General features: G+C 43.5%; 1 protein-coding gene across 1 annotated transcript in view; it reads left to right on the top strand.

The window, feature by feature from the left end:
- Positions 1-16,964, top strand: part of PRODH2 (proline dehydrogenase 2) — a 447,859-nt gene extending 430,895 nt beyond the window's left edge. The window contains exons 9-10 of the mRNA XM_078643011.1: positions 12,879-12,967; positions 16,554-16,964. Coding sequence (XP_078499137.1) covers positions 12,879-12,967; positions 16,554-16,723 — 259 coding nt within the window. The 3' untranslated portion in view covers positions 16,724-16,964. The remainder of the gene's footprint in view (positions 1-12,878; positions 12,968-16,553) is intronic.
- The last annotated feature ends 3,224 nt before the right edge of the window (positions 16,965-20,188 follow it).

Below are 20,188 nucleotides of genomic sequence, written 5' to 3'. Positions count from 1 at the left end.
TCAATCATTCTTGTTTCCTTGTAGTACGCTCCCCAGTCCGCTTCCCGTTACGCGAACTGGGCGCACCACACCAAAAAAAACTTTTTTTTTTTTTGTTTTTTTTTTTTGGCCCGCGGGGCCCTTTTAAAACCTCCACATCAAACCTAGGGGGTCAGGGAGGATATACTATGCCCCCTTATGGTCATTTGCCCCTTCGCTTTGGCCTCCTCTTGTCTCTCGATCCTACCGAGAGACAAGATGGCGGCCGCTACGGACTGTTTGGAATGTTTACAGACACCGGAGAGCCAATCAGCTTCGATTCGCAAAGCTCCGTAACGCGAAAAGTACGCGAAGCGGAGCGCTGCCCGGAGCGCTGTTACAGATATATATCTTTTTTTGAACGTTAATTTCTCAAAATCCACTGGAGCACATATATTGAGACCTAGCAAAGGCACATCGGGCTACCAGTCCCTACAATTTTGCCAAGTTTCGTGCAAATCCATTCAGCCGTTCGATTATTATTATTTTTTTTTTTTTTGCCCCGCGGGGCCCTTTTAAAACCTCCACATCAAACCTAGGGGGTCAGGGAGGATCTACTATGCCCCCTTATGGTCATTTGCCCCTTCGCTTTTGCCTCCTCTTGTCTCTCGATCCTACCGAGAGACAAGATGGCGGCCGCTACCGACTGTTTGGAATGTTTACAGACGCCGGAGAACCAATCAGCTTCGCTTCACAAAGCTCCGTAACGCGAAAAGTACGGGAAGCGGAGCGCTGCCCGGAGCGCTGTTACAGATATATATCTTTTTTTGAACGTTAATTTCTCAAAATCCACTGGAGCACATATATTGAGACCTAGCAAAGGCACATCGGGCTACCAGTCCCTACAATTTTGCCAAGTTTCGTGCAAATCCATTCAGCCGTTCGGGCTAAAAGTGAGGCCAACCGCCCTATGGAAATTAACATTGGAAAAACACGTTTTGGGACCCCCCTTTTTTCTCGGCCCCCCCTTGACGAAACCCCCCCAAATTTCCAGGGGCTGCTCAGAAACAAAATGTGCCATTTTCCTGAAAATTTCAGCCAATTCCGTCCACAAACGCCAAAGTTATTAGACATAGAATTTTCAAAAATCCCATAGAGAAAAAATCCTAACTATATATACCTACTGGCGACCGCCAGTAGGTAATATATATATATATATATATATATATATGTGAACAAGCAGTGAGGTATTGCACCTCTGTTGGGCATTTGCACTGCGCATTCTAGCCCCTGCCCATTTTACTCTTGATGCTGGTGGCTGTGGCAGGTAAGGGGACCCGAGAAGAGACCGAGGTGGGAGAAACCTGCAGATGGAACCAACATACCTGCTAGCTTCGGAGAGCCGCGCTGAACAATCCATCTTCCATCCCCGCTATTGTCACCATCCAACTGTGCTGCCACACGGCATTTTGGGACTTGCAGTTTCAAGACGTGAAACAAACTGCAATCAGGTGCATGCTATCATCAGGGGGGGAGGAGCGGACTCGACACTTCCATTCTTTTACTGCAGCGGGACATTCATGTTGATTCTTGAGACCGGTGCAGGGCGCTGATGAAGGAAATTGTGTCCGAAATGCATTCGCCGCCACCGGAGCAGAATTTGTCTCATTAAAGTTTCTTCTTGGGAAGAGGTGTGGCGCCGCGGCCAGGGCAACTGACGCTGGAATCTGGGGACCACGGTTCGATCCCCGGCTCCGGTGGCAGGTTAGCCCAGCACCATGTGACTCTGGGCAATAGCTCGCTTAATCTTCCCGACGGCCCGCAGCGCCTAGAGACCCTTACGGGTGATTGTGCGCTTTACAAATGTGGACTTTACTTCTACTCTTCCCCCTGGGTTCCTGCTTCATTCTTCCTTTCGGAGGTTGAATTTTTGTTCAGATATATATATATATATATATATATATATATATATATATATATATATATATATATATATATATATATATATATATATATATATATATATATATATATATATATATTATACATTTCTTCCAGAACTTATAACAGACTGTGTGAGGCATGCCCTACAATTTATTGGTGAAATTGTCTCCATCACTTACATATAATGACTTCTGGAAAGATCAAGCTAAAGACCCAGACGCATCCCTATATTGAACTACATCCTTACCACTGGACATCTCCTGGTAAGTTGGGATAATATTACATGGAGAAATGCAACATTTAGTGATTCTAGACTGACAACCCATTTATGGTTTCTGTTTCCCCCTTTCTTAATAATTATGCAGGTAATAAGTCAGACGTCTTTTGTCCTAAGGAGACCCGCTGATTCCATAGCGGTTGGAACGTCGACATTTGCTTTCACTTGGTTACCTTGAGCATTGATTGCCTCACATGTTGTAATGGGGTATACACTTGTAGTTGCCATGTAAATACATAACCAGTGAACTTGTATATTTTGTTTATGTGTATATTTTGAGATATTTTTGTCACACTTGAGCACCGCATCGTCTGCACTTGTATTATGTATTAGAACATTCTCTGCATATTGGAAGTTTTGGAAATAATAGAGATTATTTCTACAAAAACCTTGTGTCAGTCTTTTTATACATGTTTTTGAAAGGTTGTTTATACGTATATCTGCAGAAGTGATTACCAGAGTGTGTAGGCACCACCTGGGTTTTGAAATAATACATTGGATAATGTGCTTCCCTGAAGCGATGTAAGAGGGTTGCGCGGCTTTGTCTGAAAGAGTGCCCCGGTGGACACTGTTCTGTATATAAACTCCCAGCAATTTATGCACAAAACAAATGCAAGCAACTTCAACAACTAACTGTCGCTTTTAAAGTACGCCCTCCAATTATCGTAAAGTGCTGAAAAACCGGAAAAAGGTGAGGGCCTTTTAAGGTGATTCCGGTATTGGTAGGTCCAAACACCTGTGTAGGTGCAGGAAAACACTGCGTGCGTCGGTGCGGGGAAAATCAAGGTTGTATTTCGTCGCCGCGCCGTGTAAACTACTGCTCTATCCATTAAGGGTGGGCGGCCAGCTACGCTCCGTGCACCGAGTGCACGGAGTGCACGGAGTGCACGGAGTGCCGTCTCCTACGCATTTTGCGTAGCGTACGTAGCCAGGCGGCACTACGCGCGCTCCGCAGACGGTGCGTAGCCGGCCGCCACCCGCCTCCCTCCCGCCCTCCCTAAATACATAAATAAATGAATAAAAAGCTTTTAAAAACACTTACCTTGTCTGCCGCGTCCCCGGGGCTCCCTCTCGCCGTCCCGCGATGCGCGCCGCCATTTCGGATCCTAATGCGCATGCGCGGGCGGCCGCGCATGCGCATTTCTCGTGAGGAATGCGCATGTGCGGCCGCCCGCGCATGCGCATTAGGATCCGATTCGGTGGCGGCGCGAATCGCGGGACGGCGAGAGGGAGCCCCGGGGACGCGGCAGACAAGGTAAGTGTTTTTAAAAGCTTTTTATTAATTTATTTATGTATTTAGTGAGGGCGGGAGGGAGGTGGGCGGCGCGGAGTGGGGCTACGCGGAGTGCGTGGGTGGGCGTAGTTGTGCGCCCACTTCACGTAGCTCCGCGGAGCCCCACTCTGCCCAGGGTTGCTATCCATCCTCCAAACACCAGTGTGGGCGGAGGTAACACTGCGTGCGTCGGAGAGGAAGTATGTCATGCGCCGTGTAAACTACTGCTCAGTAGTCCATCAAAAGAGAGTTTGATGGCAACATATCTTCAAAAAAGAGGTCGATTAAGATTGCAGAATCAGTCTTTTTTTTTTTTTTAAAAAGGGGGAATAAGAAGACCATGCTTGTAGTTGGGTGGCACATGGTAGGCAGTCCTGTCTTATTTAGACTGACTCATAATTAGCGGGTGTCAGATCTGTGCATAAAAATACTAGGAGCACTTAGGCACAATGAGGCACAAGTATTGGATTAGTAAAACAACTAAGAAGTCTGGTAAAGGCGCGACATGGCAATCCAGTGTAAATATTACTGACCTGGATTAAAAAGGTTTATGAACAGTACAGGCTGGGATAATAATTCCATCAAAATATATGCTCAGTTAGTGTATGCAAGGGGTCTGCATACTCATGGTGTAAGAAGGGCTACCAACACTCCATTGGGTACAAGGCCACCATCCATGTGGCAACTGCAGCAGCTGCCACTTAACCAAAAGGAGTAGGCAACTAACCTTCAGGAATGGCAGTACTTGGGAACAAAGAAAGTTCACCAATTGGAACAGCAAACAGGTGATTTAGATAATCACGTGCCCATATGGGCTCGAATACATAGGGATGACGACCGGACCTGCCAAAATCAGAATAAATGAACATAAAAGCAATGTCAGGTGCAAAAAGAGCACAACCAAAATGGCCTCTCACTTTTTGAATGATACGCACTGTGTGAATGATCTTCAAAGGACAATTATCGAACAACTGAGTTCAGAGAGAGGCCTCTTTGATAAAGAGCAACGTTGGGTGTTTCGTTTGGGTGCTCATACCAACGGGCTCAACAATGACATCCCCTTGGGACAACTGTCCCAGTGATCTGTTTCCTTCAACTGGGCATATATTTTTTGAGCATCCGTTTTTTCTACATAGCCCTTCTCACCCCATGAGTATGCATACCCCTTGCATACACTAACTGAGCATATATTTTGATGGAATTATTATCCCAGCCTGTACTGTTCGTAAACCTTTTGAATCTAGGTTCAGTAATATTTATTTACACTGGATTGCCATGTCGCGCCTTTACCAGACTTCCTAGTTGTTTTACTAATCCAATACTTGTGTCTCATTGTGCCTAATTGCTCCTACTATTTTATGCACAGATCTGACACCCGCTATTCATGAGTCAGTCTAAATAAGACAGGACTGCCTACCATGTGCCACCCGACTACAAGCATGGTCTTCTTATTCCTCCATTTTTTCTAAAAAAGATCGATTCTGCAATCCTAATCGACCTCTTTTTTGAAGATATGTTGCCATCAAACACTCTTTTGATGGACTAATAAGCGGTAGTTTACACGGCGCATGCGCGGCTTTGAGACACTTCCTCTCCGAAGCACGCAGTGTTTCCTCCGCCCACACTGGTGTTTGGGGGACGGATAGAGCAGTAGTTTGCACGGCGCATGGGCGGCGACGAAATACTACCTTGATTTTCCCCGCACCGATGCACGGAGTGTTTTCCTGCACCTACACAGGTGTTTGGACCTACCAAAACCGGAATCACCTTAAAAGGCCCTCGCCTTTTTTCCGTTTTTTAGCACTTTGCGATAATTGGAGGGCGTACTTTAAAAGCGATTTCTGAACTGCTCTCACTAATGACAGAGCCACGGTCAGGGGCAGACAAGGACAAGGATTCTCCTCATTTTTGTGGGTACAGCACAGCCGAGCCAGTTCTTAGAGTTGCTCTAACAACTTGACCAAGTAAGTCATACAAAGTCCACCAAGATCATGACAGTTCGTTTTGGTTTTTGTTTTTATCCACCTTAATTCAGGTTGCTATTTAGCACAACACAACTACCGTTCTGGAGGCTCATGGTGCTAACAATTTGTTTTGCAGCAAGTATGCACCAACTTCTTTCTTCTGTGTATTTAAACTGCAATGACTAAACCCTGGAGCATTATACCATCCCAACATATATTTGAATAGAGCGCGTGTTTTATGTTATGTGTGTGTTTGTCTTGGGTTTGTCTTTTTTCTTTCCAGGGCACCTCACAGGAATAGCATGACATATTTTGTCTAGACAGTGTTGCCCTCACTTTTTTCAGGTCACTGAACCAGCATTTGGATATTTCATGAATATAATACCATTTGTTCCTTACTTTTTTTGTGTTCTTCCCCTTTTCAATTACAGGGATACATTGCAGATATCTACGAATTAAATATTAGGCACACATTTGCCTCGGAAAGCCTAATTAAACTAATTATGTTTAATAAATGATGTCTTTTGACATCCAGATGTGAGTAAGATGGAGATTGTGCAACCCCGTCCTGAAGAAGATGCTCTGCATCGAAACATGTTGACGCACTCATGACGTGCTATACAATATCATACATATACACCTCAACACCACCCTTTTAACAGGGCCAGCACGGAGGGCATTAAACTTTATTAGACTTCACGTTCCAGGCCCTTTTTAATTTTTTCACCATCCTCACTTTCAAACCCACCACTCACTTAATAACATAACCCCTCCACACACCACACATAGTCATCAGCTAAGTGCTCCCACATATTCCGTCAGTTAGTAGCACGCTGCACCCCGTAGAGGGGTGTGAATACCCCGATGATGAAGCATGACACCAAGGGTCCTCTTGGTGTGTGAGCAGTATTTAAAGAACTCTGAGTGCTCTCCACCACCATGGGGACCATTCTAGAAACATTTGTGTGTGGATTCTTTCTGTTTATGTAATTGTATTTGGGGAGACCGAATCCACCCCTTTTAATCTCTCCTCTCCCTTTTTGTTATATTTAATGACATCTCATGACCAGCACCACAACACAGCAGACAACTACACCCAGTATATTCTACACTGACAACTTGACTTTTTGTCTTTCTATCCTGGGATCTTAGCCCATGACGGACCCAGTAACCACTTCAACTTCTCTACATTAACCACCACATTCACACAATCATCTCCACAGAACATCACATACCCACTGCAAAATACTGCAATCTAAGCATAAGCAATTGAAATGTGAAACCCAATTAATATCACACTCCTCCACTGCTACAATTGGTTTCCAAACCACTGGAACTCCATCAGTCTTCTGACCGATCCATGGGCTTTTGGGGTTTGATCTGGACTTGTGCAATTTCTGAATAGGACACCCTAACTCCCTCACGTCAGTGGAGAACTATCCTCTGCTACAAAATTGATACAGTGCTTTCTGGGCCCACTTTCTCACCAGTGGTTGTTTGAGGGACCTGTTTCCCTGACTGAGAGGTGATGGAAGTTAGCATTACATCAATCAATGTCAATTAACAGTGTAACCCATTTCGCTACACAATAAGGACCAGGAATCAGTAGTTATGGTTAAAAAGATATATAACAAATTAATAATCAAATTAAGAGACACAACACTTAGCACCATACTATAAAGATATAGAATAACCACTGGGAAGCCCACCCTCCTGAAGGAGTTTAGGCAAACCAGTATCAATCAAACAAGGAGTTCAGTCTCAGAAATACAAAAGATTAACAAAGTATTTGATTTTCAGAGAAGAGTTTCAGATTTTCTTGTCTATACATTTATTTATTTATTTAAAACTTGTAATGCTCAACAGCTACCCGCAGTGGGTTTCCCGGCACAAGGGATAGACTAAAGAAGAAAAAGAAAAAAAAACAACACTACTGGGTATTAGCATCAGGAACTGCAAGGGATAATTAAAAAAGTAAGGTTTTCAGTTTTTTGCGGAAGCAGAGCATGTTAGTCTCAGTCTTCAGGGCAACAGGGAGAGCATTCCAATATTTGGGACCTAGATGAGAGAAAGATCTTCCCCCCATCTTCACCAGTTTGAATCTGGGAATGACATAGTCACAGTTAGCCGAAGATCTTAAGGTACGGCTGGGCCTGTAGGGTTGAACTAAACTCTGGAGGTACAATGGGGCGGAGCCCTGTTTAATTTTAAAAAGGTAGCATAAGGCTTTAAATTTGATACGGCTCGAAACCTTGAGCCAATGAAGATCACAAAGAGCCTGGGAGGCCGAGGATCTCCTCTGGATGTTGCAGAGGAGTCGGGCTGATGAATTTTGCACGACCTGTAGTTTGTTAATCGTCGCAACATCCGCACCAAGGTAGAGGACGTTACCATAGTCCAGGCGAGATGTTACTAACGCCTGGACTACGGTTCTCCTGGTGGCGTGAAGCAACAGCCAAAGGATTTTCTGGAGCCATCTTAGAGTGGTGAAACAGATGGCCGCCACCTTGGTGGCCTGTTGCCTCATAGACAGTTTGTCGTCTATGAGGAATCCCAGGTTGCGTACCACCGGGACCGGCTGAGGGATGGGACCCATAGCACTGGGCCAGTGTTGCGGACCCCAAAGATCTTTATGTTTCCCCAGGATGACAATCTCGGTTTTGTCACCGTTTAGCTTGAGGAGATGTCTCTGCATCCACTCAGCCACTAGTGACAGACCTGTTTTCAAACCTGACACATTGTTGGCTTCAGTGCTGGAGAGGGAAAAGACAATTTGCGTGTCATCGGCGTATGAAAAGATGGTCAGCCCGGCATCCTCTGCGATGGTAGCAAGAGGTTTGATGTAAATATTAAACAGCAACGGGCTGAGAATAGACCCCTGAGGGACACCATACGCCGAAGGAAAAATCGCGGATGCAGCTTTCGCAGAGAAAACCTGGAAAGTGCGCTCACTTAAAAAGGAGGCAAGCCAGGCAAGTGCGGGGCCAGCTATTCCAAGGGACCGGAGAGAGTTCAGTAAGATGGAGTGAGACACGGTATCGAACGCCGCGCTCAAATCCAAAAGGATGAGAGCAGAAGTTTCCCAGCGATCGATACCGTGCCAAAGCCTCTCCGTTACCCCAAGTAGTGCAGACTCGGTGGAATGGTGAGCACGAAAACCGGACTGAGAAGGGTGTAGAAAGCCCTGATTTTCAGTGAAATAAGTGAGCTCCGTGTTAACATGCCTCTCCAGTATCTTAGATAAAATAGGCAACAGGGAGATGGGTCTGAAATTAGAGAGGTTTGATGTGTCCGCACCGGCCTTTTTCAAAAGTGGGACCACCATCGCGTGTTTCCAGTCCTGCGGCACATGAGACTCACTCAAAGAAACATTTAAGAGTCCCATGAGAGGGCGCCGACATTCAAGATCAAGCAGCTTTAAGATCTTTGCAGGCACCGGATCATGCGGAGAGCCGGATCTTACACTGTTCAGGCAAGCAAGGAACGAGTCGTCATCAAACGGAAGCCAATTGGTTATCACTACCTTCGAAAACGGGGGTGCGTCCACGACCGTATGCCCCGGTTGGGGTTGGTTTGCTGTGATGGGGAGACTCATGGAGTTGTAAATACGCTCAACTTTAGCGATGAAGAATTCCGCAATGGAATTGCACTGAGCTTCTTCCAGAACCGGGGGAGTCGGTGTGGTGTCTGCTCCTGTCAATTTTTTAACTACCGCAAATAGAGTGCGGGGACAATTCTGAGCTTGTGCCACTGTGTTTACCGTATGCGCGGCTCTTGCAACTTTACACATGGAGTGATATTCCTTCAGGGCTTCTTTATAAACGATCTTCCGGGAAGCCGAGTAGGTACGCCTCCATTTTCTTTCTAGAGCCTTGCAGTTAGTTCTCAGGGCCTTTAAATCGGCCGAGAACCATGGGGCCGGACAACGATGAGATTTGGATAGTGTTGGGGTAGGGGGAAGAACGATATTTACGGCATTCGTAAGCCAAGATGTTATCGCCAAGTTCAGTTCTTTGAGTGAGGCCTCGTCATTCAGAGGACGGGTGTTGAAAAGATACTGGTTAAACTTCGAGATGTCAAGTTTACCCCACCTATGGATTAGTTCACCCTTGCCCTGTCTATTTACAATAGGTTGTTTAATGTCGGATAGGGCGAAATGGACTGCAAAATGGTCGGTCCACTCCAGAGGATGGGCACTCTGAGAGCAGTCAAAGGGGAGGTTGGAGAGAATCGGATCCAATTGATGCCCAGCAGAGTGAGTAGGGCCCGAGTTACACAGCTTGAGGCTCAAGACCTCTAAGTCATTTAGAAAACTCTTACTGATGGCGCATGAGGGGTCTTCAAAATGTAAATTTAAATCTCCAAGAATTGTGAAGTTTGCAGCCCTAAGGAGTAGGGGGGCTAAAGAATCGGCGAGCGAGGATGTCCAGTTGTGAGCATTGCCGGGGGGGGCGATAGATTAGGAGACCAGATAAAGTGAATTGGGGATTGATTGCGAGTTTAAAAAGCGCCGCCTCACATCCAGACAAGGGGAAGGCCTCAAGTTTGCAGAAATAGGAAGACTTGAAGATTATTGCAATGCCCCCACCCTTTCCGGAGTCTCTGTGGGTAAACCTTAACCACCTCAAGTAAATTCCAACTTAAGAGGATAGTTTTTGAACCTAAAGGATTTTTAAAAAACAAAGGAAAACAAAATGGGGCAGGCCATAAAGCAGGAAGGTGTAGCATTGCAGAAGTTCAATCAAGAGTCTTCTTGAGTCAGGGAAGTAAGTTTTAGCCTAATCCGCACTTAGGAAAGAATCAAAGGAAGAAGAGGTCTAAACCTCTCAAAATCTAAAGGAAAGTGTGGTAACCTCAGACAGTGTAGACTCAAGTTATTCACACTAAAATCGTTCAGGTAGCACCACTCTGTTCACATCATCAGGGGTCCTGTTGTCCACTTCCATTCTTATGTTGCAGACTGCAACATTCACAAATTATCCCCCACTGGACAGGGAAAAGACATTGTCTTCTCACAGTCATGTTTGGTGGAAACATTGCTTAATAGACCTTTCAATTTACGCTCTAGTTCTTCCTGATTTTTTTTCAAGGTCTTCTTTACAGGGTCTATGTCTATATCACTGGTACAGTAATTGATTTATTCTCAAACTAACAATGCATATGAATACCTGTAAGAATAGCCCTGTTCGCAGAAAAAGAAAGACAATATTGTATCCAGCATGAAGAATTGTAGGCCTAAAATGTCAACTTAACGTGTTAAAACAAGAGTGAACATTTAAACACAAGTAAATGTAAAATATCAGTACATTAGATTCATATTACATGCGGCATAGAGTAAAACTTACAGGTATATATGTAAGTGTGTCTAGGAACTACAAGTTAAGTCAATATATGACACATTACTTAAACATTTGTCGTTTCTAGGGTATTCCCATTCTACATAAGTGAAGATGGCTTATATTCGATCTTCTAAACAGTTAGTCATTTAATGCATCAAGTCACAGATTATGTAAATCGAACTTGCTTTTATAGTGAGGGTATATCTACTAAGTAAGGATAGTTTATTAATATCTTATTTGATTCAGTTAAAGCACTTAGGGGCATATTACCAACCAATAGAGATAATTTTTGTCTCTAACTTGTTTAGAGACAAAAATTATCGCCGCACATCGGCGATTTTTATCGCAGATAAACCTTGCTATTAGCAAGGTTTATCGCAAATGCGATAAAAAACGGCCGCAATGCATGAATATCGCTGAAAAGTCAGAGATATTCATGCATTATCGAGCAAATGCTCTTAGCCATGTTATCCACCTCCCATTGGATAACATGGCTAAGAACTGCTCCTGGGCAGGTGTTAGCTTTTGGAGATATTCGCGCTTAGCGCGAATATCTCCAAAAGTTGGTAATAGGAGATAGCGATGTTAGCGACTGTTTCCAGTCGCTAACATCTTGGCACGCCCACTTTGCATGTCATTAGTGATAAATATCACTGACATGAAAAGCGGGGCCCAAGATGGTCACTATCTGCTATTAGCTGTCGCTAACTGGTGTTAGCGACAGCTTGGTAATAGGGAGATATTTTTATCTCCGCTTTCTTGGCTTTTAAAGCCAAAAAAGCGGAGATAAAGCCCTTGATAATATGCCCCTCAGTTTGAGTAACTTAACTAATCCTATAATAAATGCACTTTAGTAATAATGTCAAATGCAACACTTATTTTAATATTGTTGGACCACATGACAAAAGGTTAATGCACATTTATGTTATGAAACTGTGACAAACAAAGTTGTAGCCAAAATTGCAGTGCACCACCTTATCCCGGGTGCCTGCTACCTGAAAGAACTGTAAATATGGTTATCACCTAATGCAAAGGCTGCTTTCCAGCTAGTAAAGGCTTTAATTGATGGAGCCTCTTGAAGCTGCATTTCTTTTTGATTGGCAATGTGAGGGTGTTATAGGCTGAGCTTTGGAAAGTGTAATTTTAGTGGACAGTTACAGAAATGTTTGAACTCGGTACAGTATACCTATTAATAAAATATATACTTTGAAAGCACTTTGTCAATGCTAAATCATTTTGGAGTACCTATCTTATACTCTGTATAATGCAATTTTAAAGTATTAGCTTGTATACTTACAGTGCTTTCTGTTCCAGGCTTGGACCTTGAAACACTATAAATAGAAAGGTCACTAATCTCCACATTTTCAGTGATCGCATTAACCAACATAAAATCGTGCATTTACAACCGATTAGGTTAACTTGCATTTATTTTTCAGTTAAGATTTCTACATTATTTTTGAGCAGGTAACTGAAAGTGAATAAACAAGACACTTGCAAAATATTTTGTTTTTCTCAGTAACATACTCTGGATCACAGTTCCTATAGTTTTATTCAAGCACTTCAAGGGCAGTGTGTAAATAAAGAGAGCTTGGAAAAGCATCAAATATACAAATTCCCGCATACAGGCCATCTTCATTTGCTTGTATCTGTTGAGGCATTTGCACCTCCTGGAAATGCAGCCATAGAGCCCCCAAGGGAGCGCACCACATAGTTTAAAGATCTCTGCGGAGACAAGGCGTGGAATTTAGGGCTGAGAGTTCCCACCCTTAAACCAAAAAATGCCACTTGTTTTAGCTGCTAAAGGATGGGACAAGAGGTGGGATCTACAGAATGTACACCTGGTTCTATCAGAGCACTGTTTGCTTTCCTTCTAGATACTGCCTAGCATACTCTGAGTTAGGGGTCACAAGGTTAGTCCCAGGAGTCGCAAACAGCAACCCAGGGGAAGCAACTGTGAACCCTCGGGACCCAAACTGATGTCCATGCAGGGCTTGAAAATCTACAACTACAGTTAAGTGAACATTCCGCCCCCCCTACTACCGCTGTCTCTATTCTCTTCTTGAGAGTGTCAGTGTTTATTATTTTTATATCATGTTTAATAAATAACCATTTTCTCTTCTCAGGATGGATGAGCTGGGGATTCACAGGGAAGCGGGCACAGTGTGCTTTGGGCAGCTGCTAGGGATGTGTGACCAGGTGTCGCTCACTCTTGGTAAGTCACATACGCACCCACCATAAAGTATTTGGGGAAGAAGAGGAAATGTCACACAGTATGACTTCTTGTAATGTAAGACTGAGCACATCTCTCTAGCACCAAAACAAGGAGGCCAGGAGCTTTTTATGGTACCACACTAACAACACTTATGCCATGTGACTAAATACCTCAAGACAGCAAACGTCAGTGTCACTCCCAAACCATCCAGTCACCAGGCACCTACTGAAGAGAGCGTGTGACAGAGAGTGTGTGTGTACACGCGTGTGCATGTGTGTCTAGATCAGATGTTTTAAACTTTTGTAGGTTGAGCCCCCCACCACTTGACAGAAATTTCTGGAATCTGGTACACTACATAATCGACCGCCACGTGCATATCACGGGCCATATCCGGCAAATAATGTTCTACACAATAAGAGTGTTTAGTAAACTGCAGGTTTGTAAGTGGGTGTTGTGAAATGACAGAGGCTTATTACACAGCTCAAAACACAGTTTTCCAAGATAAAATGGGCGCAAATTGGTTTTACTAGGATGCTTTGTTTTACACATGACATAGATTGATAATAACGCCACCAACATAAATGTGACTAGTGTGCCTATTTTTCACCACAGAGACGGTCAATCTGTGGATGGATTTTTGCTACTGCCATCCTCAGGTTTTGCTCCACATCCAGTCTTGAACAGTACTTAGTCTTTAATACCACAAGTGCTGAGAACCCAATCTCACATAAATAGGACAAGCTGAAAGGCAAGAGATTTTTGATAGCAGTTTATCTCAAAGCTGAATGTTCTGCAGACATTTTCAGCCAAAACAGTGACTGTGAGGGGAGACAGTGTTATCAGCTTTTTCGACCACTCCCTAGCTCAGAGTTGGTACATGAGAAACAATTCTTCTCTAGAAATCAATAACAAATGTTTTAAGCAGCATTATAATGGGATAATTGCCCAACAACCAGTTATGGATCCGAAGACAAAGGTGAAAGTCCAGAGAGAGGGCGCTGAACGAACACCTAATTAAGAATTCCTTAATGGTACGATAAGTTGCTTGCCTGAAGCAGTGGGGGTTTAGGACACATTGGGCTTATGTTAAAAAAAATAGAACTGATAATACATTAATGATGTTGCCTATTTTGCTTCAAAGCAATGTTGTCTGACAGACTTTGCATTGGCAGGGACTTGTTAAAGATTTTGGGTGCCCTGGGCCAAAACTATATCGGGGGCCCCTTTTCAGAATAGCTTTGAGTTGAAATAATTCACTTTCAGTTCTGCCATACCCTCTTTAGAAAGGCTACTAACAGTGCACAGGAACTATGGTCGAAATTCTAAAAGTGTTTACATCTATTATTAAGAGAAAGTGAAGTGTGTTTTCACTGTTGTAACAAATCAGCAGTCCACTAATTGTACACTGAATAATATCTGTAATATACGTCAATTTCTTCATATGTGAGGACCCATGTTGATCTAAAATAAACTTTTTTATGGTCGTTGCATGAAACAAACACATTTCTCTGCAAATAGTAATAGACTCTCTAACACCAATCACATTAAAAAGAAATTAAAGAAAACGGTATTTACAAGAAGCTGTTTAGGTATTATGCCAGGCCATTAGGGCACAAACAGAGCTGCCTTTATCAAAGGGCCCCCTGAAAGGCTGGATTGCAGTGCATGTAAATGTGTCATTTTGTAATTTAGGACGAAAACCTTGATGGGCACGACATGCCTATACTTGTGTACAGGGGCACAACTAGACCCAAACTTCGGGTGGGGGCTAACACTCCCACCCAGGGCTGGTTCTAGCACTGGTCACACAGTGTGCAACAGTCTGTTTTGGCACCCACTTCCCCAGTTCCTCCTTCTCCATGAATTTCCTCACTATCACTCACCAACAATGCACCTCATCTCTCTATAGCACCTTTCTGGCAAACATTTCATTTTTTTACAACACTACTAATTGTTTACACACACTCAGTTTTTTGATCTGCATGGTACACGTTCTTTGTAGCAGGCACATTAAACCTCTGCGCTGTATGGGTGGCAGCAGTTCTCATTTGAGTGCACGGTCAGCCATGCAGCCGTGTGAGAGTAGGGTAAGAGAAGTGACTGCAGGGTAAGTGAGGTAAGTGAGGTGACCATATGAATTTGAGTGCGGATGTAAGTGCAGAGTGGGACGAATGAATGCTTAGTGATGGGCTAATTTGAGTGAGATTGAAGATTGAGCAGTGAGGGGGACAGGTGAGTGGAGTGTCACATGAGTGCAGGTTGAGTAGTGTGCTCGTGTGACTGCAGGGGTAGGTACAGGGTGAACAGCGCATGTGCACACTCAGTGCAGAGTGATCACTGAGTGCAGGGTGAGCGGGTGAATAGCTTGAGTGCATTAGGATCATTGTGAGGGCATTGTAAACAAGGTGCATTCCCAGACACTTAAAGTAACTCAGCAGGTTATTGATGGCGGTGTAGGGTTTCAGATAAAAGTTAAACTATTGCTATTATGGCATTAACCAGAGATCAGGGTGGAGGAAATAAATGTGCTGATCTTGCAAAAAACTTCCAGTTTTATGATTAGGGTTGCCAGCTCATTATTTTGATGTCCCAGGAGGTACAAAATTAAGCAGTCACCTAAAGATGTATTGTCAGCACTGGTCTGTGCCTACTTTGAACAGCAAATATAAATAGAAAGCACTTGTGGTTGTGTTCTAGGGCTGCCTGAATGAGCTGTGACTGATAATAAAAGGGAACAAAGTAAGAAAAGAGACATTACAAATGAATACATACTTCTTTATTTATAACCATATTTAGTGTCAAGACAAGCAATTTGCTGGCTGTTTAAACAACACATGGCTGGCCGGCATTTTTCTTTTGGCAACTTGAAGCCCTTTTAGCCCTGTGGGTGTTGCGTGCCTGTGTAATTTGAAAAGAAACGTTGTCTCCTTTCTGCTAAGAGCTAACCCTCCAAGGACGGGGTTAAATTGGTAGAGCTGAAATGCTTCAGCTGCAGTAGGAGGCAGGATGTCTCCTCTGCTAAAACTGAAAGAAAGGAACTGGAAGTCATTTCAGCTGCAGTGGAAGGCAAGGACTTTCCTCTGCTATGAAATTGAACGTGAAGGCACAGGACTGTCTGTTTGTTTGCTCTTGGTTTTAGCAGAGAAGACTTCCTGCTTCCGACTGCAGCTGAAGCATTTCAGCTCTACCAATTAACACTCTCATGGTAGGATGAACTGTTAGCTCTTAACAGACAAAAAAAAAAGGACACATCGTGCCCCTGATTTCCCCTCCCTCCCCCCTCCAACCCTCTCTTACCGGAGTTCTCTAATAAAAATAAAATCCCATTTGAAATGGGTGAAGACTTGCGACGTTGGGACAGTGGAAGACAACAGAGGTAAGATTTTAGGGTGGAGTGCATGCCCCCCCCCTGAGATTAAGTCGCGCTTCCCTGCGGGGGGCGAACCCCACATTTTGATGAACTCTGGTCTAGATAGATGGATAGATGAATAGATGGATTGGATTGATTGATTGAAACATGTATCTCAGAAACCGAGTGCTTGACTCTCGTAATCATAACTTTTGGTGCTGTTCTGTTCCCCTCTAGGCGAGGCTGGATACGCCATCTACAAGTCTATACCCTATGGCTCCGTCAATGAAGTGATTCCGTATCTCGTCCGTCGGGCACAGGAAAACCAAAGTGTTCTACAGGGCATCCGGAAGGAGCGGGATCTGTTGCAGAAAGAGCTGAAGAGGCGTCTCTGCCGACAGGCCTAATGGCGGAATGGAAAGCAGGGGGCAGTGATGCAGCTATTGACACGATGGGATTCATATTCTCTGGGCTTAATCCACCATTACCCGGAGTGCCAGTGAATGTAAACTTGCTGACCGAAAGGGGAAGAATTTGAAAACACAGAAGAATTAGCCATGCTTGCTTGTGAATTTTCTTTTTTTTAAATTTCACTTCCTGTGTATTTTAATATTCTAAAAAAGGATTCAATAAACAGCTTAAAATACTTTCTTCTATCTCAACGAGAGTTGGCTCAGAACAGAGGTCCCACCACGCTACATGTGCAGGAACTGGTGCAGGGTAGGTTTGAGCCAATATCTGCTATCCTAAAATGTGAGTAACCCGAGAATAATTGCTCCTGCCCTGGTGCGCTGTGAGAGTTGGAGTGCTGGATCTCTTTTCTCATATTGAAGAAGCAGGTTTCCACTTTCCATCTTTTAAGGATGGATTCACAGCAACATATTGTGATTAAGTGTATTTATTCTAATTATTATTCTTTACATTGCACCAGCAAATCTCAAAGTCACCTCTGCAGGGAATGTAGCCATTTTGTAATGCTCTTTACACAATACATTTCGTAATAATTCACTTTATTGAGTGCTACCTTCAGGAGGGACGCTGACCAATTGTCTGATCTGGTGACGAGTTTACATATTTTGGATTCATCTTGACTTCAAATGTTACTAATCGTATGTTAAATTCATGTCTCCGCAGTTTGCAAGTCACTCACAACACATTTTTGCAGAGTACAGGAGTATAATTCCAACTAAACAATTATTTATTTAGCCAGATCTGATACAATTATCCATCGACAAAACATTATAAAGAATTAACAACAGAGATTAAAAGTTTAAAACCGCATTTTATACAACTATAAAATCAAATGCAAGTTAATCACCTTCTCCCTTCACATGCACAATGAGCGGCTATACCTTTTCACCTTTGCATGTCTTATCCTTCTGCCACTAACTTGTTCCTAGCGCACCAAGCAGCATATAGGAAATTGCAAACTGCAAATACTGCAACCAAAGTAGTGTTTGTCCTACACACACTTAATGCAATTTAATATTGCCGTATTCCTAATAGCTAACACAATCATTACCATTTCGACCTGGGTTTTAATGTAAGATTTACAAAAGATCAAGGGCCAGATTTGCAAGACCCTTGCGCCTCTTTTACGCCGCCGTTGTGTCACTTTTGTGATGCAGCAGCGGCGCAAAAGATGCGCCAGGGTGCGGGGTATTTACAACATGACGCATCTGGGAGAGGCGTCACGTTGTAAAGCCCTGTGCCAGAAGGAGGCGTTCCTGCTCAGGGGGAGGTTCCGACGCAGGAACGCCTCCTAAAAGTGGCTGAGTGAAATCTACAAGATTTCACTCTGTCACTTTGGGGCCCATGCTGCGTCAAAACCCTGCGCCTGCTTGAAGCAGGCGTAAGGATTGACGCAGCATTTGAAGGATAGGGCACCCTAGAGCCTTGCTGGAGCTGCATCGTGCTTGCGACGCAACTCCAGCAATGCGCCACCTTTATGGCACAGATGCGTCACGCATCTGTGCCGTTTTTGCCTCATGGTGCGTCGCATTGTAAATGCGGCGCATCCATTGTGGTGGAGGCATGGCACACAATAAGTGGCGCATCCCTGCTGATATGCAGGGATGCATCACTTATTGTAAATATGCCCCAAGTGATTGCCCTCTGTCTCCTCAAATAACGTGCAGATTGGACACACATTATTACCTTCGCCCAAAGCTGGCCACGTAGATAGAAGTGGTTGGCAAAGTCCCCAATCTAAACTTCACGTAAAGCTGTTGGGTTGTATCTGGTCTAAATCATCTTCAAATTTATAATTCCATTTAGACAAAAGAAATGTGTCAGCCAGCCTACCTAGGGAGCATGCAGTGTATTTCTTGGCCATAAAAAATGGCAAAATCTTTTTTAATGACGTGTTGTGCTCCAACTATAAAAGAATCCACACCCGACCAATAATTGCTCAATGGTCCGGAAACACTATGCCACCAAACTAGTGTAAAACGTACATAAAAAAGAAAACTCTTTCATATAGCCCTAACACATTAATAAACCCAGAGCACTACACAAGTCTCTTGTTAGTCCACTGATGAAGCCGGTCCAATTTTATTGCTGAAGGATTAAAAGGTCCAGCAGTGGTTGCAATGTTTGTACATAAGACGATAGCAGACATATGTTTCGTATTAGACAACTTTTTCATGGCTGTAAGTTCAATACATAAATACATCAGTATATTATTTTTCAATAAAAAAGGTGCACAAAGTGCTACCCCATGCTTGCATGCCGTTAAGGTTATATCACTTCACCAATCCGGATCAGTATAGCCAAGAAGAGACCAAAGCTACAATTGATAGATCATAGTAAAGCCCAACATAAAGTGCAATAATCACCCACATTTTTTTCAAGAATACAGAGGAATCTATTAAAGTAGAACAACTGTGGTATGCCAATAGTGAATCTAAGAGAAAAGTCAAGAGATTAGAATGGAAAGGGATGAAACTAGTCAAATCTCCACTCGTGATAGATACATCTCCAAAGACGTAAGGCTCACAGGCTATGTCTTATGTAGAGCATGACTGACCGGTATTGCAAAATACCTGATAAATGCAGCTAGCTGGAATGGTCCAGTTGAACCACAAGCGCCCAAGGGGAAAACCTGAACCCTAGAAAAACATAGAGCAGTTTTGTTATAGCACATTTTAAAGTCCTGTGTCGTCACGTTTTAACATCTAACCTGTCGTGAGTTTACTAAAAGCTACACACCTGATGCCAAATGAGTTAATGAAAGTAGTCTCGCTGAGTGCTGGGCTAAAATCTTGACCACATAGTACTAGAGGACTGGGAAGAAGGGAAACCAGTCCTGTAAAGAGGGGCAAATGTCCATGTACATTCCACATGGCCAAATATTGCAAAAGTGAAAAGATGCAGAGCGGGAAACCTATTGAGATATACCCCCAAGCACAAGTGTCACTGACATGATAGTTGCTGCTGGAGTCACAGTTTCATATGGAAACAGTATCTATGAGGCCACGAAGGCCTGTATAGTCTTGACAGTACATGTTGCAGTAGAAAAGGAAATACTGTGACAAACTGCACAGAGTACGGGTTATTTTTGTAAAAAATGACTTGATGTGTCCAATCACTTAATGAGTTGGCTGTCTCGACAATTCCATATAGCCGTGACAAAATTAATAAATATAAGTGACATTGTAACCGGCCACATACCTTGAAAATTTAGAGCATCTGAAGTCACAATATGGTATACGGATAGTTATATTAGGGCCGGGATAAGCCTGTGATTCTTTTTAGTACAGTGCTGTATAGGAGAAGGAGGTAGGTCACAAACTACAAATTACGGCCGATATGTAGTATTACGACAAAGAACAAGTGAGTCCCGTAAAGTAGTTTTTATCAATAGTAACTTA

Source organism: Lissotriton helveticus, chromosome 5_1 (assembly GCF_964261635.1).
Source record: "Lissotriton helveticus chromosome 5_1, aLisHel1.1, whole genome shotgun sequence".
NCBI lineage: Eukaryota > Metazoa > Chordata > Amphibia > Caudata > Salamandridae > Lissotriton > Lissotriton helveticus.
This window is presented reverse-complemented; position numbering and strand designations above follow the sequence as displayed.